General features: G+C 39.5%; 1 protein-coding gene across 2 annotated transcripts; it reads right to left on the reverse strand.

Moving 5' to 3' along the window:
* Window positions 1-122: 122 nt before the first annotated feature.
* On the reverse strand, window positions 123-19,267 carry corn (cornetto). Of its 2 annotated transcripts, none has more exons than XM_066298114.1 (12): window positions 18,935-19,267; window positions 4,252-5,669; window positions 3,901-4,032; window positions 3,702-3,850; window positions 3,272-3,644; window positions 3,042-3,218; window positions 2,825-2,986; window positions 2,652-2,777; window positions 2,395-2,594; window positions 2,176-2,340; window positions 1,960-2,115; window positions 123-1,199 (listed from the first exon to the last, which is right to left on the reverse strand). In XM_066298114.1, the coding sequence occupies exons 2-12, from the start codon at window positions 5,666-5,668 to the stop codon at window positions 1,005-1,007; spliced, it is 3,252 nt and encodes a 1,083-aa protein (XP_066154211.1). In that variant the 5' UTR covers window position 5,669; window positions 18,935-19,267; the 3' UTR covers window positions 123-1,004. The 2 variants fall into 2 exon arrangements, with proteins under 2 accessions (XP_066154211.1, XP_066154212.1); XM_066298115.1 differs by lacking the exon at window positions 18,935-19,267 and adding an exon at window positions 14,641-14,765.
* Window positions 19,268-19,578: the final 311 nt, after the last annotated feature.

Consider the following 19,578-nt stretch of genomic DNA (forward strand, 5'->3'; position numbering starts at 1 on the left):
ATGGTTTATTAAGTTGAGTTTTACCCGGTAGTCATAAATAGTGCTGGAATTGCGCATATTTGTTGGTGTATCAAAAAGTAGAACAATTCTCACTGGGACATTCTGTATAAAAAAAAAACTAATAAAACTTAAATAGGTTTTATTCACAATTAATGGCGATTTTAAAATATATGAGGCATACCTATGCCAAATTCATTGAAAGCACCAATGTTCAAAGCTAAACACATCAGAATAAATGTGGTACAATGTGTTTGTCGATATATTTAATATAAAAGTAACATAAAAACAGTAAGTATATAACGCTAAAAATTTTCGAATTACTTAGCATACCTACGTATTTATATGGCAACTGTTTGATCAATACCTATCAAATGAGCAATCTAAAAACTACATAAAAGTAAGGAAACTTTCTTGATGTTTTGGTGGATGCCCATGTGTGTATACATACATACATATCAAATCTTTGGGCACAATTTGAAAAATAAATAGAAAAAATGTGGTCAACTAATACGTATATCGTGCATTAGTTAATATACTCGCGGGATAATAATCATATAATTATTATACACATCTAATTCTTCAACAATTTGGACGTAACGATGGCGTTAGATCAGACTTTAATTAAGAGGGGTGACTACTTAGATCTATTAAAATCACGACAAATTGACTCTAAAAGTTTTGTTGGTAAATAGAGTAGGTACCATATAGAATTACTCCTTGCTTTAACTAAATGCATTGCATATATGTTGCCACATATTCCATTGATTACTTAGCTCGATAAAAGTGATACCAAAAACGAATACTCCGTATATGATATATGACGTAAAACATAATCAAACAGAAAAAATAAAGTAGGAGGAAGTAACAAGCAAAGAGAGATAAAAGGAATAAAGATAACGTCACATACACATGTAAACTTATTAATATAATAAGTATCTGAAACCATAATTAAAAAACCAAAGTTAAACTTTCATTCTTCATAAAAGTTGTAAAATGTTGTTTCTTTAGGCAGTTGTGTTAATTGGTGCAGTAATTTCCATATTGGCGACGCCCTGTATAAGGCCGGCGTTGGCATTGAAATCCGCGGACGACACTATGGGCATCGAAGAGGCACTCTGAAAACTTGCTTCTTCGAGGTCTCCTTGCAGTTTTGATAGGGGAGGGCATTGCTTAACTACCGATTGGATCGTGTGGAGAACCTGCGAATATCCCACGGTTATTATGAAGTTTTATAATGCAGAAGAACATGTCTCCACAATAATACGATCACGAAAATCTAAATAGTTTTCAATAATCCCTCATCACTTCGACTCGAAGGTTTCCAAGGTAAAAATCTAGTACTCGCAATGCATTAACCAGGTTTTCGGTGTCTGGTTTTATAAGGCTGATTAATTAAATGTTCCATGTCTATAAATTCCGAATAAAAAGAGTTGGGAAAAAATAAAACTCAGGTGGCAGTGCAATGGCCTTGCGGTTCATTAATCCTTAATCCAATCTTATGTAAACATGTGATGTTAAACTGGTGCATAATGTAAACAGTTTAACAGCGGGGAGTAATTTTAATCAGATTTGCATGGTAATTTTCAGGTATGATGTATTCATCCTTATGAATTCTTTCTTAAAACAGTATTATTCTTACATGGAGATCTTCATCGCCATTGGATACTACGAAGGCAGTCAAGAGTCGAAAATTTGTAGCACTAAAGAAGACGCAACAAATCAATTACTTGAAATTAAATCAAATAGAAGCAAAGTAGGATGACCCCAAGATGTACTTCAAGTTGTCTAGATAAACATAAATCTTATGCCATATTAGCAGTAGAAACGAAGCAGAAAATGGACCGGAACAATGATAGCAATGTAGCCAAGACCAGATAGAGGAAAAGTATTTAATATGATAAATTGCTGTGACCCTTGCAATTTTTAAACTAAATAGGTTAGCTTTCCTCCATCTCATACCTCTAAAGCGTTGTCAATGGCATCGTATTGCCTTTTGGCTTCTTTTACTGCCTCTTTCAGACTTTCGGTCAGTACTTGCTTGCCAGCTAAAAACTCTTGATTTAGTTCCTTCAACCGCTTATCTTTCTCCATTAGTTGGCTTCGTAGTTCTGGAATCTGTTGTAAGCCACGTTTGCATTTAATACACTGCACGGCTGTGAAATGTGTCTCCCTTACCGCCTTCCCATATACAGAAATCCTAGCAATGACCTCTGATGATAAAACGTCTCCATTTTCCTGATACTTCGTAACTTCGTGCTCTACTTCCTCTTCTTTCTCGCGCATCTCCAGCTCAGCTTTTGATAATGCAGTAGATAAATCACAGACATCCTGGTTTAATTTCTAAAATTTGAACTGAAACTCACCGAAATTCGCCGAAGATTAAAGTTAACTCACCTCGATTTGTTCCCTTTGTTTATTTAATTCCACCTTAACACTATCTAATTCGCCATTTTTCTTGCCCAGCTGGTTCATCAGCTCCTTAACTTCAGCTTTCAGTCGAGCTCCCAAAATCTCCCAGTCTTTCAATTGCTTGACTACCAATTTGTTAGTCTCTTTTTGCTTGTCCACCTGCTCCGTTAAGCTGTCTCTTTGATCTGGAATTTCAATACCCACAATGAGTAAAGTCGTTTAGGAATTTAAGCATTTACTACCTTGAAGTTCACTCATACAATCTTCGTTCTCAATTTGTATGATTCTTATCACTTTGAGTAACCTTGTAGTAACGTTATCCACTTCGATAACTTGGTCCACAAGTGAAATTGGAGGGAAGATTTCACCTGTAAAGACATTCGAGTTAACTAAACTTAATATTTCAGAAACTTACTTAGTGAAAATATGTCGCTGGTGAATGATGTATTGAGACTAGTCGGCTCTGAGTACTGTCTATTGAAGTAGTAATTGGAAACGTCTTTGAGACTCTCACTGTGAGTTAATCTGGAACTGAGCATACTGCCATGGCCAGAGGAAATCATGTTGTGAGAATATCCTGAAAAAAGTAGAAATTTGCTACTGCAAAGGCAAGGTGTTGGCAATGAATGTACCATCCGGGATGACCACATCCTCCAGGACGTGCTCCATCATGAGGCAAGGCTCAGTCTCAGAATCCAACATTTCATTAGAGCTACTTCGGTCACATAGACTATCTTTTCTTCTGCTGCTATCTCTTCCCGAGGTTGCGTTCTTTATCGCGTTTATGACGGCAGACACAAAGGAAGATCCTTTTAAAAAACAGATTTAAAAAAAGGTAAGCTAATTTTACGCTTCGCTCAACCTTTTCCATTAGGCGATAGCTTCTGATCCCCAAACTGCCTGGACTTCTCAGGAGTAGATTCCACACTACTACCATTATTATACACTTCGTTATGGAAAATTACATCGTCGAGTTCTTGTTCCGAGATGCTGTAAGCACCGATCAGTTCATCTGCCAATGCGCTGAGTCGATCGATCAAAGACGACAGAGCTACAGAAGCACCAGAGACGGTGCTCCCTTGATGCACTAAAAGCTCCCTGCTTTTGGCTTCTAGATTTGCTATCCTGGCTTGGAGGCCCAGGTTTTCCAGGCGTCGTTGCTCGCACAGTCTAGAAAGCTGCTTACACTCCTCATGACGCTCACTAAGATCTTTGTCTTTCAGGGACATGATTTGCTGTTTGTTTGGAAAATTGTTTAGGCGAAAACCTTACTACTTTTTTACTTCACTTACTTGCAACTTTTTTACTTCATTTTCTGCGTCTTTTAGAGCATCTGCCAGCGTGCTCTTCTCAGCTTGCATGAATTCCTGCAACTCGATGCTTTCCGCCTCTAAATCTTGGTGCTGCTGCAGGATGGATTTTTGTGCTGCCAAGCTCTTTTCTAAACATCGAAGTCAATTTGCAAAATTCGAAAAGCACACAGTAACTCACCTAAATCTAACTGGAAGGAACGACAATAATTGTTCAGTCTGGCGATCTCTTCTTCTTGCTGAATTATCACTTGACTAACGTTTTGGAAGCGATTTTCTAGGACTAATAAGCTATCACTAGAAGCGGCAGTTTCTGTAATCATGATAAGGACTTATTTGATTTTCTAGCTACTTCGCTGGACTTGATATAAAGTGGAGATCAGTGCAACTTCACGCATAATATATCAATTCAAGTCAAGCAGCTTAACGGTCCGTTCAGTACTTGGAAAATCTAGCAGCAGTAGTAGCATTGAATAAATTGCTTGAAAAATACTTTATATGTGTAATAAGTGCGTAATGTACAACAACATACCTTCCTGTCCATCACTTTCTGCTTGTCCTAAAATAGCCAACACCCTTTGGGAATTGTTGTTAAGTTCCTCAATCAGCCCTTCCTTCTCCAGCCGTTGGTCCTTTAACTTATCTTCAGTCTCTTTTAATTTTTCAGTCTGCTCTTTATGCGCATTTGCCAAACTTTCGTATTTATCACCTAATCTCTTCAGCTGTTCCCTCAAACTCTCCATTTCCTTGTCGCGTATGTCCACTTGAACCTCTTTAAAACATCTGTCTCGTTCCTCCGGGTCCTTTGAGCAGACCATTTTTCCTGCTAAGGCATTATCGATATCACACATAGTTAAGGCTGTCTGCACGTTTATTTCGTGATAGATTTTAGTTCTGGCTTTTGATTTGGGGAGGTATAGTGAGCTAAACATTCTGGATGGAATTATTTCCTTGGTTGAGCTTTTCTTACTACTTGCTGTTTGAGTTGACGGCGATTTATTAATAGCTGACTCAATGGGTTTTTCTTTCCTTCTTCTTGGTAGAGTCGCATATTTTTCGATGGTCTTATTGTCCGTTTGACTGAATTTAGGCCTGGGATCTCTGTACGACCCCACCATGGAGGGAGGGGGTTTATTTGAAGGGGATCGGGAATCTTCTACCGGTGTGATGGCGTGTACTCTTCCCAGGTTGGCGCGAACTGCAGAGGCGGGTCTTCTCGAGGCAAGTTTTCCTAGATCTAAATTATTGGGCTTCGCCCTGGAAACAGAATTAGCCCTAGGGGAGGTCGTCGGTTTGATCTGCACTCTCTCAACAGATTTCAGTCTTGAAGCAGCCGTGGAGCAACTCAGAGAATTCCTGCTCGCTGGAGTCATTGGCGGTTTGCTTCTAGCTCTCTCCTTACTCAGTGTAACTGCCTCTTTCTTTTTGTCGACGGCCCCACCAGGCTTCTTCTTAATAGATCCCACGTGATTCCGTCTGGAACTTCCGTGGGATCCACTAAGAGACGAACTCTCACTCCCGTTTTCACTCGTGACATCCCCATTCCTCAAAGTGTAATCCTCCAAAAGCGTCGAGTTTTTCCGCACGAGAATACTATACGCCTCCTCGTAGTTCGAACAGTAACTTATGGAAGAATCTCGAGATCTCGCACAAGCATTATCACAGTCTTGAGACGCTCCGCTATTGGAGCTTAGAGCTCTGTGAAAATCGACAGTGTCCACAACTTCTACTCCACTATCACTACCTTCACAAAAGTTCCTTTTGGGGTCCATGGGGACGTCCAGCGGTCTCTCGATCACTGTGGTGTTAGTGGTCACGTTTAAGAATCCGTGTACTGTAGATTCTGCATCGGGGGGGTCTTCCGTTGGTTGCGCAAAGGCCTCCGGAGGGTCGTTTGTCGGGAGGGGTGGCGTCGGATCTGAACTTTCTAGTTCCATGGTCGAGTTCATTCTGGAGAGAGAAAGTTTGTGTTGAATTTTCAAAATAAAGGCCACTGCTTCGCCGACTTATTTACCATTAATGTGTCTATCGACAAAACGCTTAATTACAACCTTCCCCCTTAGGGCCTCGCCTGTTTCTGGTTGAATAACGATTTTAAACAGTAGTCGAGACATGCAAGTTGGGAGAGACCCCTTGATTTTTTTTTTCTATTAAAATGGTTTTGTCCGAGCGGTAAATTATGTTGCACAACTGTGATGGTACAATTCTGAGAACATTTGTAGAGATTCAATGGTTGATAAAAATTCGTGGACTGATGTTCAAGCCTGAGAAACGATTTTGCGATGACGAAACGCAGCAAGAGGTAAAACCGTCTAAATACCTACTGAAGTATTGAATGGGGGAACGACATGGTATCGGAATGACGCAAATAGACCGTGCAAACTCGTCCCAAGAACTGAAAACAGACACGATTTTTCTGTAACAAATTACATTCAATTTAGTCTAAAATTGAGTGTTTTTGTTGAACCGATAATTAAATTCTGAAGCAAATGTATAACTTCCAAATATATGTTCACGAGCCGTGAAATAAAATCTGGGCTAAGGTCGCATAGTTATCGAATCATTTCGGCATCATTTAAAGAGTATCGATTGTAGATTTATGGATCCAATAAGGCGAACGAAACGGCAAGAGAAAGAAGCTTCTTTAATGGCTACTTCCTCATGATTGACGGTCTTTTTATGCCGGCATAAGCTCAAGATCAAGTTCGTCAATGATGGAGATCGATAACCATTGAAATCAAGGTGGGTATTGCTTTGGTTTAGTGTACTAAAAGAGTTATAATGGCCATTAACGGGACGTTCGTTTATAGGAAAGTTGAGGAAGCAGGTGCATCGAGGTTGATGGTGCTACATTGTAAGAGATTTATTGCAAAAACCGATCATTATGTATGAGGCACTGACATTCACTTTTATCTCCCAGTATTGTTTGGATGGATCGACTTCTGCCTTCAGGGCAGCGACAGCAAAAAGAGTTGTACCAACTGCGGCTGAAAGGTTTGATGCGATAATCGATCACCTCGCATGCGTCAGTTTAGCCAGGACACTTAAAAAACCGGGCCTTAGCTCGGAAAGACTGGCAAAGTGAACGATGGCACGAATTCTCCCATGCAGAATTGTAGGGTACTGAACGAGCACTAAATCCAAATGTCAAGGCCCATTTCGATGCGCAGTTCACCGGCTTGATGAGAGCGTTTCTGTGGAAAGTCCGAAAACGGAGTCGTCGAAATTTTCACATTTTTCACCCGATGCAAGACTGGAACGCAAAGGGGGTAGAATCGTCACTCTAACGGGTCTTAAATTTTAATTAAGCATATCAATCTGCACTCGATAAATCAGTAATTTTTTGCGAAGTAAGTTTCACGAGGGAACGTGTAGTGACTTAACAGAACGAAAGGGAGAAGTCAGGCCTGGCGACGCGATGATACATGATTGATTTCTACCCCTATTTTAAGATTTTAACGACCTCCGTAGTTTGTGTGGTGTCGAGTCTCGCCCTGCTATTGGCGGATTTGGGCAAAACTACATAAAAATAACATCATTTTTCACCAAGAAAACTTGGAAGTCCCAGTCATCGGGACTCTGCCCCAATTTCAAAAGCCTGCTCTTGCACACATTTCGGTGCCTCGCCTGCCGATTAATTAATTACCACCTACTCTGGGTTAATTGGCCCATTACAATCAACTTAATTAAATATAGTTATTTTTAGACCGTCCGGCCATCTACACCACGTCCATAAGCGAATATGGGAGATTCTCATAGCGGCCTCTTAAAAATTTATCTCCATGTAACGAGATAAATAGAGAAGACTACATAGATTCCTGCTAGAGTACATAAAGAGGCAGATGCCACATGGCAAAAGCAAAACAAAACGAGCGATGCAGTCTGGTGTGGATTTCAGGAAAATGTTGCTTAAGCTCTGCGAGAGGTTCATGTGGTATAAATATAAACAGGAGTGTAAATATTGCAGTAGCGAAAGCCAGGAGAGTCTCGTTATTTAGAGACTTCTGGTTATCCCAAAGTTAATCAAAGACACTTAATAAAGTGTGCGACTTCAACTTTATCACCATAATAAAACCAGTCATTGCGAACAAGCATAGCAAATTGTAACCAACTTGGTGATAGGCGACATCCGCCTGCAGGATGATAAAATTATATTATAGCACATGCATGAGAGATGCAGATAATTGATTTTTTAAACTGTCCAATCATGATAAAAGACGTTTTATATACAGGGTGTCGGTTCCTGGGAGTCGACCACGGCGATACGGCACTCGTGAAGCCCACGGGGTCCGCTAAATCGGGGCGAATTTAGCCTCAGCCACAGATTAGGCTCAGTTACTTTTAGGTGAGAATAGCACCCCTGCGGCAGCCCCTGCTTGGGAGCCACTGCCAAACGGAATGGAAGGAAAATTAGCTATCTCGCAAACCTACTACTATCGAAGATAGCGGAGATGCACAGGAACTTTCCGAGTTGGTTAAAAAATGTATTAATGACAACGGTTAGTCGTGATGTAAAGATTACGCAGCTATAACGCCTTCGTTAGTGGGGTTATCTCCCTATTTATAGAGTGTGATAACGATAACGTGTATACGTGTAAGCGAAGGCCCATATACAACCTGAATCCTAAGGAGTTTTCCTTTAACACGGCGCGCACCTCAAGAAATTAAGCAAAATACGTATGTAACGTTAATGCGAAATCTCAAAAGCAACCGTAACATGCGCGTGCGAAAACAAGTAAAAGAAGCGTGAGACTTTTTAAATAACCAATTTTCATAACAAGTCGATAGGTCGCAATGGACCAATAAGATGGCCCGCGAGACCGCCAGACCTAAGTCCATGGGATTTTCATCCGTGGGATCACACGAGAAGTTTGGAGTTTACGACTGGAATTAACACACTGGCAGAGCTGCGCGAAGGGACTGAGAACGTCGGATGAATAATTCAAGGAAAGAGATCTGTTCTAACAACATGTACAAAGTTGTTGATAAGAGAATTCGCGTAACTGAAACCACCGGCGACAACTTCGAAAGCCTTTTGCGGCCGTTTTCGAGATTACGAAAAAAATGTCACATGTAGATTTTGCTCATTCTTTTTCGGTGTCTGTCGTGTTAACTTGGGAGCCCCCGATCAGAATCCGCCCCTCACCCCCGTCCTCACAAAATCCGCAAAGACGATTTTCAGTTTCGTCATGCACAGTTAAAAAAAGTCAAAAGAACACACCACAATGCACGTGAAATCGGATACGACTAAGATACACATGGCTAATCATTTGCACATCACGGATTAGTTCAACAATGATGGTACTGTTCTCATTTTTCCTGTATGTTTTTGAGTTCGAAAACAACCAATCAAGCCACATATTTACGATAACTATTATAAATTATTCCCATATGTCACGAGATGCCGAGGCTATATTTAATCCCTCCAAAGCTATCAGCGTCCGCTGGACATCTCTGGAGTCGAAGAGACTGGAATGTTCTGAATGCCTGATGGACGAATATTCGCCTAAGAGAAAAGGTTTAGCATTCGTTGTAAATGGGTCTTTTAATAGAAATTTAGAAGTTCAATCATTCTTTTATGTAACACGACTCAATTTAACCAGCAAGCAAACCGTAATTCCTGCAGTTTATTTAATAGCAATTATAGCTATTTCTAGTAATTATTATTAAATCATTTATTATTATTGCAATTTAGTAGCAAGTTTGAACACACTATTAAGTCATTATTAAGCAGTTCTTAACGCCTCAATACCCAAAAATGGAAATTTCCTTCTCAATATTATAGTTTCAGCCCGTAACTTTCTTTTGTCATGGGATGCAGTGCGATGAAGCACTGCAGGCCGCGGATAAATCTTGATAAGCCCATCTAATCTTATCTAATCTCGGCTCCAAAGCCAGCAGGCAAAACCGATTCATGTTCTGAATAGTGCCGAACGTTCCATCCGGAATGTAGGAAATGTACGATGTTTATCGCTGGGAAGCATTAAAGTTCTTTTCTAAACGGAGTTTTTAATAAATTGCAGACATTAACTTCCGGGATTTAATGCAATATAAATGCAATCGGCATATGACTGGATCAAATTGGTCGATTTTGAATCGTTCAAATCGAACGCAGTAGCGAAAACTCAATAGCCGCGTGCGGGGAAAGGCGAGATGGAAGAATTGAATTGTTTAAATTAACGAATGTGAAAAGTCGCTTTTCTTTAATTAAAAAAATGAATAAATTAAAAAAATAAAAAATAAATAAATAAAAAATAATATAAAATAAAATAATAATAAATAATAAAAAAATAATAATAAATAATAAAAATAAATAAATAAATAAAAGTAAATTTAAAAAAAATGGATTGTCGTCGTGAATCACTCCCGACTCGCCGGGGCGTTATCCGATGACGGAGGAGTTGGTTTTTGATTGCTGCATTAAAAATTTTATTTGGCCGTATACATGCAGACTCTGGCCGGTAACACAAATCTACCTGACCACAATCTAACCTAAATTATCTTGAACTAGTTCGAGCTGACGACAGCGACAAATGCAAGAACGGACACTGGTTTATGGCCAGTTACACCTCGCGGTCCACTCTCGGCCCCAACCAGGCAGATCGAACCGATAATCCCAAGTCCAAATTTATCGGTTACTTGGACCGCACCAAACCAACGTGTAAATTATCCGCGCAATGGAGCACTACCTTCGGCATTTCAAAGGGCAGGGATTCCTATCCGCGCATACCCTCCATACCTGGCTTGCGGGTAGGTGACCTCCATACCCGCTTAAAGTGCGGGATATGTGGATAATCGCGGTTATTAGGAGATGTAAAGTTTTTAGACGGTTGCACGGTCGTTTAACGCACAGGAGTGTCGTTTACGGACGATCAAATGGCCATCCGAGTGTCCTTCTAACACTTTATTAATTCTGACTTGGGACAAGTCGATATAATAGAACCGATACAGTTCAGCATTGATTCTAATCGATTAAATTCTGTTACTTACTGAAAAGCCGGCCTTACGCAACTTTTTCCAGAGTGCATTTACGTGGTGTAACTCGACCGAATACCCCGCAAGACAATAAACGGCCGTTAACGGGCCCGTGGTCGAAAACGCACAACTTCCGACATACAGGGTGGTAGAGTTTCGCCTTCTTTAAAGGGCGGTTTTTATAATTTTGGTTTCGTTCTGATTTACATTTATTCCGGTCTTTTGGGCATCTTTTTTTCCCTCGCGTTCGGTCTCAGAGTCGCCTCACAGGATGTCATTACGGGACCGGTTCGATCGTTTCTCGCGAAATTTCGGAACCTAGGGGCAATTCGGCAACGCAGCTCAATCCCGAAAAGTGACAATTTTTTACCTTCCTCGCCTTTATACGGGGTCGTGCAATTCTGCAACTCGCACCGTTTCGGAGATAACGTCTGAGCGTGCCACCCCGGGGAGTCGCGATGAAGGAACGCAACAATCCTTTCCACGATGTTAATTACGAACCAGATATTTAAATATTCGTGAAATTGTTGATAACCATCGAGTGAATGTCCGATATGCGAAAAATGGCACATTTCAATAATAGAATTTTTTCTAGTTTGTTCTGAAAGTAAATGCTTACTTGCTTGTAGCTACACTCTCACCTGCTATTGTAACTAATAAGAGCCTCGAAACACGAATACTAATTTATTATAATTATTTGCATAAAATAACAATTCCAGATGATTTTTTTGATAAATGAGAAATCGCTGTATATTAGACGGTGGGACTGTTGCTGTTTGATCCTCGGGGTGAATTAAGAAATTGAGACAAAAGATTTCCTTATTTTGCGAAACACGTGGAGATTAAGATAATTTGTGGGAAATTTACCTTTTCCCACGAGGTTTTACAACAAAATGAGACAATCATTTTGAAAACCTTCCCGAGAGCATCATCTCTGGATTGCAAACGGCAGCGAAAAGCTCGCGTACACACGACCTCATGTAAGCCACGCACGTAATTTTTTCCTAAGGTTTAACGGTTACTACATTATTATTAGCGCACTTTGCGCCTAATAAATGAAAAAAGAAAGCAAAATCTGTCTCCATGAAACGATGAAACGCAGTATGTATCATGTAATCAGTCACCGGTAAAGTTCATAACCGAGAGCGCATGAAATCGTACTTATGACACCATATCTTCACGTCGCCAGCTTTATGGGCCGAGTACTGAGCGCAATTGCATAAACGCATATTTTGCTGAGGACACAATGTGGGAAATCGACCCCAACATTAAAGCTAATTCTGAAAATTAAAGTCTGCAGGGAATAGGCTTGACCTGCCGGCAGGACGCTGACACTGGCCACGCAGTGTTCAACAGTTTGTTACGTTATTATCGTTATGTAACCTTATTTAATCGGTTTTTCAGATTTAATAACCAGTGCTCTTTAAGACAATAAATTCAGTTTTATATTAATTGGCTGCAGCTTTAATTGCTGGAGATAAGACCTTATGTAAGTTGTTATTAGAATGCATTATTACGGTGCTAAGGCATTCTAATAACAAGCCCTAAGGGACTTGGTTCTTGTTATGCTAAACACGCAACGAATGCATCGAAACATTTGTGGAAACACTAGGAGGGGGAATACCTGCAAGAAACGTTTTTCGAACATTTCTTTTATTTTTTCTTAAAATTGTAGGACAGCAGCTCTAGGATATTCTAGGAAAACTGTGAAACCGATTTTGGGTTTCCTTCTTTGTTATTTCTTTGCTAGAATGGAGCCAGACCAGCCGGAGCGCCCAAGTAGTGGAGAGGCTCTGATCGGAAGAATACCACCACCCACTTCGTCTTCATCAATATGTGCAAATTAAGATTTTCCTGGTACGGGAGAAGACCTGGTTGAGAGGTGTTTGGGGGGCCGTTCACAGAACGTTAACGACAATTTCAGCGCATAAATTTGCGTTTCGTTCTCTAAAATTGTAGACGCGTTTTAGCTAAATTAAAAAAAAAATTAATAGAAATATATATTTTTTTTTGTTAGACAAAAAGATTGTTATGAGTTTTAAACAAAATATTGTTTGCAGAACTTTTTTTGAAAAAATAAGCAGTAATTTTGACTACGTAAAAAATTTGATAAAAATCAAGGAGAACTTTGGTGCAAACCGTCGAATGAACAAATTGCTGAAATGAAAGATATTCACTTGTCGAAGGTCTTCAAAGATCGGTGACGAACTTACAGGGTTGCCGTTTGGAAAAAATCGTCCTTGAAATGATCTGAAAACGACGTTTTGGCTATAAGTGACTATCTTGATGACGCATCCCCCTCTTTATCGGCCAACTTTTATCTGAAACTATTTCTCATGCAACGTATCGTTTATGAATAATCTTCAATCGCAGCTTTAAGTGGGACACACTGTATGTAATAACAATTCCAAACAAAAAACATTCCTTTTTTTTTCGAACGTTCCCGTGTTTACAATTTTTATAACTTTTTAGGTTCATGCAAGGCGTGTTTCCGTGAATGAAAGAATTTTTTTTTTGGTACATCTCTCAAGGACGGTTTCACCGGCCTCCAGAACGTGCCGCAGATTTTTTACACGCATTTTTCAAGCCGCCATGGTCTCGCGATTCATAAGTATTAAAAAAAGCACTTTGGAGCTATCATAGCCAACAATAACTGTAAAAACTAGCAAATCAGACTGCGCGGCAATTTCCGATTTTTTTTTAAATCGAACGTTCTATATGTATTGCTCCCCTTAAGGGTGGGGCGTCAACGTTGCCAGACAAGTGAACTTGGAATTGGGGCATAAATTATTGTTACACCTATCATCTGTAGCTCGGTGTAACACCACTGCATATCGCAAACTTTTTTGCTCCACGAGAGAACCAAGGAGAGAATTAGCGCAATTAGCGATGGAAGACTTCTATACTTATTTCAGTGCAAAAATGTGGCGGCTACAGAGGTCAACCGAGATATTATGTAGAAATCACCAGGTGGGCCATACTTGGTCAAATTTATCATTTTTAATGTGACAACTTAAATAAAAAAATATAGCTCCCGTCCTGATTAAGGATGGAGATAATATTCTTGGTTTTCTGAGATATTGAACGTGGCTGCAATAAGATTTCATCTCGATGGCGTTTTTCACAATGCTGCGATAGAAAAGTAAAACATTAGGCAATAGAACAACACGTTTAACTACCTTTTAGACGATTAAACAATATCTTCTCTGCTGGTTCTTTATCTTTTCGGAAAAACCGAGCTGTTTAAGATAAGTACTCGGATGTTAGTAAAGGGAACCGAAGAGATCGTTCTTTAGGATTTAAACCGATCAGGCCAAGATTAATCGGAACCACCAGCGAAGCGGTAGTACTTCACTGTCCTATTTATATGTATTATACGACTTTAAAATTATTGCTCTAACGTTTCGCGGCTGATGACTTTAGGAAGTGTGAAGGCTACTTAACTTCTTGGTTTATTTTAGTTGCAGGTGCAGAGAGAAGGCATTTCTCTTTGTTGCCAACGAATTCCAGGGCAGTTTATTCGTATTGCGAAAAAAGACTATAATTAAATGAAGAGGGGCTATTTTCGAGTGTCAGATTGAGACTAAAGTTAAAATTGGCCTTTAGTTCTTAGGTACACGTACAATTTAGAAAACGACGCCCGCACACGAAACGCGAAGCCATTCGCGACCTTTCCTAATATTTCGTCATAAGTACCTATAAATGTTATTGCGTTCTAGTTAAATGCAAGCCAAATACCAAAAGTCAAAAGATAAACCTTGCCGTAAGGTCTAAACTGCAGAGTGAAAGCTGCAAATATCCAAAATCGTGAATCTTAGCTCCTTTGTAATTTAATCACAAATTATTGTACCAGTAAAAAATGAGTCGGTACGAAAGATCGATTAAGATGTGAAAGAAATTATTTTGAATTTCAAAAATTTCACACGAACAATTCGTGACCTTCTACCTCAAACCGATTAGGATTTCCAGGTCCTTACGTTCCGAGGGTCAAAGACCTATCCGAACCTCCGCACGGTGCCCCTGGATGCTTTCTCTCTCGATGCCAAGGGGCCAACTCCGGTGGCAGAAGGGGGAGGTAAGAGATGCGGAAGGATCCACGTAGAATTGGTAAAAGAGAAGCTGAGCAAACATCGAGTATTACGTCGGCCACTCGCTTCAGTCGCCGAGCGAGCTAGGGCCGAGCGCATGCGCGCTATTTACCGAACAGTTTCCAGCGCAACAACAACAAATCAATCTCTTCTAATTTGAGTCGCATCTCATTTAAGTTTTAAATAATGTCCATGCGCCATGCCTTATGGACTTCTGGGCTTATTTTTCATAACATCGTGCTTAAATAACGCAACACACGTAATGGGTACTGTATGAACGCACTTAGATATAATTATTAACATCAGCAAATGCCTTCGCTGCTAGAAAATTATACATTACGGTTTACCTGCGAAACGCGTATTAGGCCGCCTAAATGGCCGATACTTGTTTACTAAATTTTACTTTTATTTATTTATTTTTCTCTTTGCGTCCCAACAGAAAAATTAAAAAAAAAAAAAAAAAAAAAAAAAAAAAACACTTCGCAGCCGAGATGCCGAAGGGGGCGTTTTAGGGCAGTTTTTTAGAAGCGCCGCAGACTTATAATTTATAGTATAGTTGGGAGCACAATTTATCTCTTACGGTAGCATTTAAATATCTCTCCATCAGCATAAGATAAGGTGTAATTATTATCACGCTAATAAATGGCAAGTATAGGTACCGTTAGCACCAATGCACCAGGACCTTCCCATCGCCTGACTCAGTTTTCTTCGGATGTTTCCTTTTTCTGTTCTTTGTAATTTTTCGAACTTTCTTAATTGCATCAATCTCAGTCGGAGCTTTTCCCGCTAAACGGCAAAAATAAATAGGAGGGTAAAAAAGCGGTTCGATAACCTACTTATTGCATCGAATCCTACTATAAATGTGCTATAAACGAGGTAAATGAGCCTTTATAGGATTTTTTACTAATCTGATTAGTGTTGTACATTTATAGTAAATAGTTCTTAGATTCCTTACAACCGCCGTAACTCTGGTCATATGGCATGTTAACCTGCAGCAAGCGAAGAGTGGTCATTTTTTGCGGACATATTTAGATTTAAATCGGCGCATATTCGCGCCGTGGCACTTACGGTGACATGGTTTTTCTCGGGGATTTTCACTAAAACTACTTATCGGTTTTGTATCGCTTCTCCGAAATTCTCGTCTCGTTTTCTCGAATCTCACCTCGTAATGTACAGCATGCTTTCACAACATGTGTCAGCAGTGAACGCAAGGAAAACTAGGAAACTAGCTTAAGCACCTATGTGACCCCAACTCGGGACATTTCTACCAATCGCCGTCATCAGGCGTAGGCACCCAAATGCGTTAATAAACCCGAATCCATCCATAATATATTACCAAACTAAACATTTCTTAAAGCCAGCTCGCCTTCACGTTTCTTGCGAATATGGCGGCAATGTGGTCAATGCCGCAAGCGAACAGGCCGAAATGGGTAATTGCATGATTCATACCCGTCTGCCAGCTGCAATTACTACCAGAAAAAAAAAACCGACCAGAGACCTTGTTGGTTGCTGCCATCGACAGATGTGGCCATTATTACGTCCATGAATCCGAATTGAATAATGGCGCCTACGGAGGATTCGAAGGTGGGTCTTTGGTCAAATGAGGAAGTGTGTCTTTTTTAAGACAACGATGACGGAATCCCCACCCTGGAGTTTGAGTGTCCAACCACCACATTATCGCTTGCTTTCGTCTATTATAATGAATTGCTGCGAAGATCATTGACACTGAAAAAATTTATTGGACATGAATAGATGGCAAACTTGCGGAAGTGCCTTTTGGTATGCAATCAATGCGTTCAATAGTTGAACCCAACGAACAATTTCATTGCTGACAATGCCAAAAACTGGTCGTGGAGAATTTAACCACACCTGCTCTTGTTGATTTTGAGATATAATAAGAACCTATTCGAATGCGATACATCGTGGGAAAAACATGTTCATGTACAACAACATTGCTCGTAAAATATCACGTATGGTTCAATATCAAACGAAAGTTGTGCTTTGTGGGTGAGGACCGGAAACTTAATTTTATCTAGAATATACCAGAATACGTAGAAAGGCTTGATCGCTCGTAACCCCTTGTACGATAAAACGATATGAATTATTTCAGCACTTAATAAACAACTGTCAGGTCTCCAAGCAAACAAAGGGCTGCATTTGGGACATTGGGGTAGCCAACTAACCTCGGAGGGTTCAACCGTAGGGACGAAAAATATTAGGGATGTGATTATATGTGTCTCCAGAGCACGGGTCTCGCAATTAGGCGATTTAAGTTTGTTCATTCAAAATTAAATGTAGAAGTAGAGAATTCTAAACCGTAACAACAACCTAAACCCACAGTTATCTGCTGTTGTTTACTCACAACTAACGAGCGTCTTGACAATATCTAGATAAGGGATATTTCCGACAGGGTCTCAGTTGAAGTATCTCTTCTTCGAAAGTTGCAACAAAAACCCACGAACCATTCTCCATCATTATTTCTAAAAAAGGCAAACGGCTACCGATATGACTTTCCCATTTACCCAGGTCTTCCTAGACCTAGATAAAGATCGTCAACAATTTAATCAACAATGAATCATGGATGGTTTAATATTAGAATGTATTGATTAAAGAAAAACAACTCCCCTTAATTGCATCTTCGTGAAAAAATAATTACAAGCTCGATTACAGGGACCTAGTTCTGACGGCATAACCGAGACACAACGGGTATATGGTAACTTTCCTTTCGCCGCTTTGATTCAGTACCATCAGCTGGGTTTCTGGTACCAAACGACCTTTCAAGGTAGGCGGCTTGTCTTTCGATGACCTATACCCACTTTGCTGATGTGGTAATTTTTTGTTTATTTCATTCCGAGACATATGCAGGTCGCATTTTTTGGTGGAAAGTAACTCAGGAAAAATGATTGCAGTTAATAAATAATTTATTACCATGGAAGAAAATTAACAATTATTTGAGGGAAGAAGAGCCATATCTGCCGAAGTATGGCGCGATAATTGTTTTTGAGTGTTGTGCATCCGAGAATTTCACCAAAAAAATTGTTGTGTTTTGCCACCCCTGTATCAATTTTCTTGCGCAACACATAGGGAGTTCAAATATCTTGCTTATTTTCTGAGATATTTAACTTTTAACATATGCCACAAATGTTCATTGCGATTCGAAATTCCAGCAGTTTGATTGCGAAATTAAGGCACGAATTTTCATTTCGTAAGAATAGCAACTCATTAAATAAATAGGGCCATAAACAACTATCGTGTTCGAGTTCTTTACGGATAAAGTGCTCAGCGTGAACACTGAACATGATCAAATCTTCATTTTTTTCCCATTCTCTTCATGGTTAATATTTAAGTAGGTACACCCCGATCAAAAATTCAAAATTTATGTGTGAACCAGATGGAAACTTATTAACAAAATGGTCCTTTGGGCAGTTTATGTCGTATTCTGGGAGTTCCAGTCGTGCTATAAAACTATTCGTTTCCTAATTGGTCTACTTAAATAGCTACTGATAGGAAGGAAACTAACAACACTGAAACTTAGAATATTCTTAATATTCACACGGAACTGCAACGAGCTTTATTAAACTGAAGTATCTTATACACTGTGGTCCGGGGTTACTTTATTTACATATTTTTTTATTACGCACCTTTGTAAAGGGCAAAAAACTTCGATTTAAAATTGCATTTTTGGAGTTCAGCCCCGCTTGGCTAAAGACTGATTTTCACCATAATTTCAGTATTAATTATTATTAAAAAAAATCCCCAAAAAGGCATCCACAATTTTTTTGATCTAGAATTTTCCACGTTTTTTTCTTAGGCGCCGGCATCTTAAAGATGTATGCAAAGATTATACCCGTCAACTTTGCCCTAGTTTCAGTAGATTTCATATACTCACCCTATATAAATATCTACAATTTGAGACGATTTCGGGTTGTCAGTGGAATACAAATAGATCTCACAATTGCTATGTTTTATCCTTATTTAGCCGTATGAATGGAACGAGAAGGAGATAAGGGTGGAAAAGCAGATTACCGAACTTGTCCACATTAGGATGAAGGAACAATTGATAATCATACAATAATCATGTTAGATACATAGGCATGTTTCTGCTTAGTGATTTCAGATACCGAATCAACGATTTCTAACGTTAATACTTACCCGAAGACTGCCCTTACCGGCCTTCTTGTTCAGTCAATGACTTAAAGCCATCCCCCCTTGAAGAATGATGGACAGTACGTACTCGATGAATACTGGACTTGATATTCTGCTTGTGTCACAACTACGAGCACTTCTTCACTAACGAACACGTGTATAATATTTTTAATTGAATCGAAAAAAAATAACAAAATAATACAAAATAAATGCACGACGCCGGTTTAGCGAGTACCTTCTCAACGTTCTCCGAGTTCGGTTCTGACGAGGGTCGATAGGATTTTGTTTTGAAGGAGAACAAGCGACAGTCGTTCGGCTCGTATTGAATAAAACAAACGAGGAACAGACTTGAACCGCACGTCTCGGCCGGGGAACGATCTAGTGGGAAAAATCGAATTTTGCCCGCGCCAGTGGCGTATCTCAACTCAAGAAAGGGGAAAAATAATATTGTCTCCTAACTTTTTGCCATTTTCTTTGGAATAATGTATAAAAATACTCTAGGACAAGCTTAATGAAAAAAATTATGGAAGAACAAAGTTTTCTTTTTATCTATTATTTAATGATAATAATAAAAATAATTATTTTAATTCTATATCTATTTACTAATTAAAATTAAGTAGATGAATCAGTAGGTTAGATTTTATACAACG

This window comes from Euwallacea fornicatus, chromosome 30, assembly GCF_040115645.1.
Source record: "Euwallacea fornicatus isolate EFF26 chromosome 30, ASM4011564v1, whole genome shotgun sequence".
In the NCBI taxonomy this organism is placed as follows: domain Eukaryota; kingdom Metazoa; phylum Arthropoda; class Insecta; order Coleoptera; family Curculionidae; genus Euwallacea; species Euwallacea fornicatus.

What these genes read in the sequence shown, in the direction of transcription:
- corn (XM_066298114.1), bottom strand. Translation starts at nt 5,668, where the DNA reads ATGAACTCGACCATGGAACTAGAAAGTTCAGATCCGACGCCACCCCTC. An exon ending in GGATGTGGTCATCCCGGATG is followed by an intron (nt 2,987 to 3,041) that starts GTACATTCATTG and finishes TACTTTTTTCAG; the next exon opens with GATATTCTCACAACATGATT. An exon ending in CAGCGACATATTTTCACTAA is followed by an intron (nt 2,778 to 2,824) that starts GTAAGTTTCTGA and finishes ATGTCTTTACAG; the next exon opens with GTGAAATCTTCCCTCCAATT.